The sequence below is a fragment of the Cebus imitator genome, unplaced genomic scaffold, assembly GCF_001604975.1.
Source record: "Cebus imitator isolate Cc_AM_T3 unplaced genomic scaffold, Cebus_imitator-1.0 Scaffold457, whole genome shotgun sequence".
NCBI classification, from domain to species: Eukaryota; Metazoa; Chordata; class Mammalia; order Primates; family Cebidae; genus Cebus; species Cebus imitator.
Window position 1 is genome coordinate 235,407 of NW_016107772.1, and position 3,294 is coordinate 238,700.

Below are 3,294 nucleotides of genomic sequence, written 5' to 3' on the forward strand. Positions count from 1 at the left end.
TTTGAGACAGAGTCTAACTCTATTGCCCAGGCTGGAGTGCAGTGGTATGATTCTGACTCACTTCAACCTCTGCCTGTGGGGTTCAAGTGATTCTTGTGCCTCAGCCTCCAGAGTAGCTTGGATTACAGCTAATTTTTGTGTTTTTAGTAGAGACAGGTTTCACTGTGTTGACCAGGCTGGTCTTGAACTCCTGACCTCAGGTGATCCGCCTGCCTTGGCCTCCCAAAGTGTTGGGATTACAGGTGTGAGTCACCACACCTGGCCATGCCCAGCTAATTTTTAAATTTCTTGTAGAAATAGTATCCCATTATGTTGCCCAAGCTGGTCTTGAGCTCCTGGACTCAACCAGTCCTCCTGTCCCAGTCTCCCAAAGTGCTGGGAATTACAGGCGTGAGCCACATGCCCAGCCAAATTGTATGGAGTTTCACCATGTTGGCCAGGATGGTCTCAATCTCCTGACCTCGTGATCTTCCTACCTCAGCCTCTGGGATTACAGGGGTGAGCCACTGCACCCGGCCAAAAATGTTTTTAACTCACAAAACATTGCAGAAATAGTACAGAGGACTCTTATATACCCTTTATACAGATTTACCAGTATTTAACATTTTGCTTGTATTTGCTTTATTTTCTTTGTGTACCTTGATATTTATTTTTTTGTGAATCATTTGAAAGGTAGGTTTAAATATATCATGCTTCTTTACCCTTTAATATATGTGTATTTCCTAAGAAGAAGAATATTCTCTTTTTTTTTTGAGACGAATATTCTCATATAACCATGGTGGAGCTATCAAGTCTAAGAAATTTAACCTGGCTACAGTAATTTAATTCACATGGCCATTTCATCAATTTTCCCAATAATGTCCTTGGTAGCATTTCCCCTGCAGTACAGGACCTGGTCCAGGGTCACATACTACATGTAGTTCTCAAATCATCAGTTTTTAACTGATATAGTTGTATCTTCTGGATGTATTTCATTTATTTTCTACTAATTGTCATTTAGGTTGTTTGTAGTATTTTTAAAGCTTTTGTCACTTAACATCCTAAGTGTTTTTTTTATTTTTTATTTATTTTTATTTTTTTTTTAGAGCCAGGAGCCTATTGAGCTGAGAGCATCAGGGGCTGACAGCTTTCCAGGCTGAAGGCTTTATTTTTATTTATTTATTTATTTTTTGAGACAGGGTCTTGCTCTGTCACTCAGGCTGGAATGCAGTGGCATGATAGGCATGTGTCACCATGCCCAGTTAAGTTTTACGTTTTTTTTGTAGAGACAGGGTTTTGCCATGTTGCCCAGGCTGGTCTTGAACTCCTGGCCTCAAGTGATCTTCCCAACTTGGTCTCCCAGAGTGCTGGGATTACAGGTGTGAGCCTTCGTTCCCAGCCCATAAGTGTTATTTATTTTATTTTTAAGTTTTTTTATTTTTTGAGACGGAGTCTTGCTCTGTCACCTAGGCTGGAGCGCAGTGGCAGGATCTCAGCTCACTGCAACCTCCACCTCCCAGGATCAAGCGATTTTTCTGCCTCAGCCTCCCAAGAAGCTGGGATTATAGGTGCCCACCACTGCACTCAGCTAATTTTTGTAGTTTTAGTAGAGACGGGGTTTCGCCATATTGGCCAGGCTGGTTTCCAACTCATGACCTCAGGTGACCCGCCCACTTTGGCCTCCCAAAATGTTGGGATTACAGGCGTGAGCCACCGTGCCTGGCTCTTTATTTTATTTTTGAGAAAGAGTCTCACTCTGTTGCCCAGGCTGGAGTGCAATCGCATGATCTTGCTTTACTGCAACCTCCACCTCCCAGGTTCAAGCAATTCTTCCTACCTCAGCCTCCCAAGTAGCTAGGATTACAGGTGTGTACCACCACACCCAGCTAATTTTTTTGCATTTATTAGAGGCAGGGTTTCGCCATGTTGGCCAGGCTGGTCTTGAACTCCTGACCTCAGGTGATCTGCCCACCTTGGCCTCCCAAAGTGCTAGGATTAGAGGTAGGAGCCACCACGCCCAGCCCCATAAGCATTTTTTAAAGTATAGAATATATTCTATCAATGAATATAATTTACTTAGATCATCCTCCTACTTTTCTTGTTAGATATTTGGGTTGATTTTGTTTTTTTGGAGACAGTGTCTTGCTCTGTTGCCCAGGCTGGAGTGCAGTGGTGTGATCATGGCTTACTACAGCCTCAACCTCCTGGGCTCAAGTAACCCTTTCTCCTCAGCCTTCTCCCAAGTAGCCAGGACTACAGGCATGTGTCTCCATGCATGGCTAAGTTTTTCTTTCTTTTCTTTCTTTTTTTTTTTTTTAAGAGATAGTGTCTCTCTGTGTTGCTGGATTTGAACTCTTGGACTCAGATGAGCCTGCTTCTTCAGCCTCCCAACATGCTGATATAGACACGAGCCACAGCACCTAGGTTCTTGTTGTTTATTTTTGAGACAGTGTCCTACTCTATTGTGCAGGCTTTAGTGCAGTGGCACGATTTCAGCTCACTGTAGCCTTGACCTCCTGGATCCTCCCACCTCAGCCTCCCAGGTAGCTGGGACTACAGGAGCATGTCACCACCCCTGGCTAATTTTTGTTTTTTTTTGTAGAGATGAGGTTGAACTCCTAAGCTGAAGTGATCCACTTAGCTTGGCCTCCCAAAGTGCTAGTATTACAGGTGTGAGCCACTGCATCTGGCTATTATCTTAAAACATATTTGCAAACATGGAAATAGTGGGTTTAAAGATCAGATCTGCCAGGCACGGTGGCTCACGCCTATAATCCTAGCACTTTTGGAGGCTGAGGTGGGTGGATCACGAGGTCAGGAGTTTGAGACCAGCCTGACCAACATGGTGAAACCTGTCACTACTAAAAATACAAAAATTAGCTGGGCATGGTGGCACATGCCTAATCCCAGCTACTTGGGAGGCTGAGGCAGGAGAAGCACTTGAAACCAGGAGGCAGAGGTTGCAGTGAGCTGAGACTGCGCCACTGCATTCCAGCCTGGGCAAGAGCGAGACTCTGTCTCAAAAAATAAAAAATAAAAAAATAAAGATCAGATCCATTTTCTCTTTTTTCTTCCCAATAAGAAAGTTGGCCCTAAAATGCTGGATCATGAAGGAAAAGAAGTCCCAGGAAACCGAGGTTACAAGTACTTTGGAGCAGCAAAAGATTTACCTGGTGTTAGAGAGCTGTTTGAAAAAGAACGTAAGTAACTACGTTTTTGACAGTTTTAGCCATTTGTTGATAATAATCATAAGTAGATACACTGTATGCTAAGGTTTTTTTTTGGTTTTTTTTCTGTTTTTTTTTTTTTTTTTTT

The 3,294-nt window shown here is 43.1% G+C and overlaps 1 protein-coding gene across 1 annotated transcript in view; it reads left to right on the forward strand.

Moving 5' to 3' along the window:
• The window catches only part of ISY1 (ISY1 splicing factor homolog), a 29,316-nt gene that overhangs the window by 16,430 nt on the left and 9,592 nt on the right, over positions 1-3,294 (forward strand). Inside the window, exon 7 of the mRNA XM_017511929.2 lies at positions 3,062-3,179. Coding sequence (XP_017367418.1) covers positions 3,062-3,179 — 118 coding nt within the window. The remainder of the gene's footprint in view (positions 1-3,061; positions 3,180-3,294) is intronic.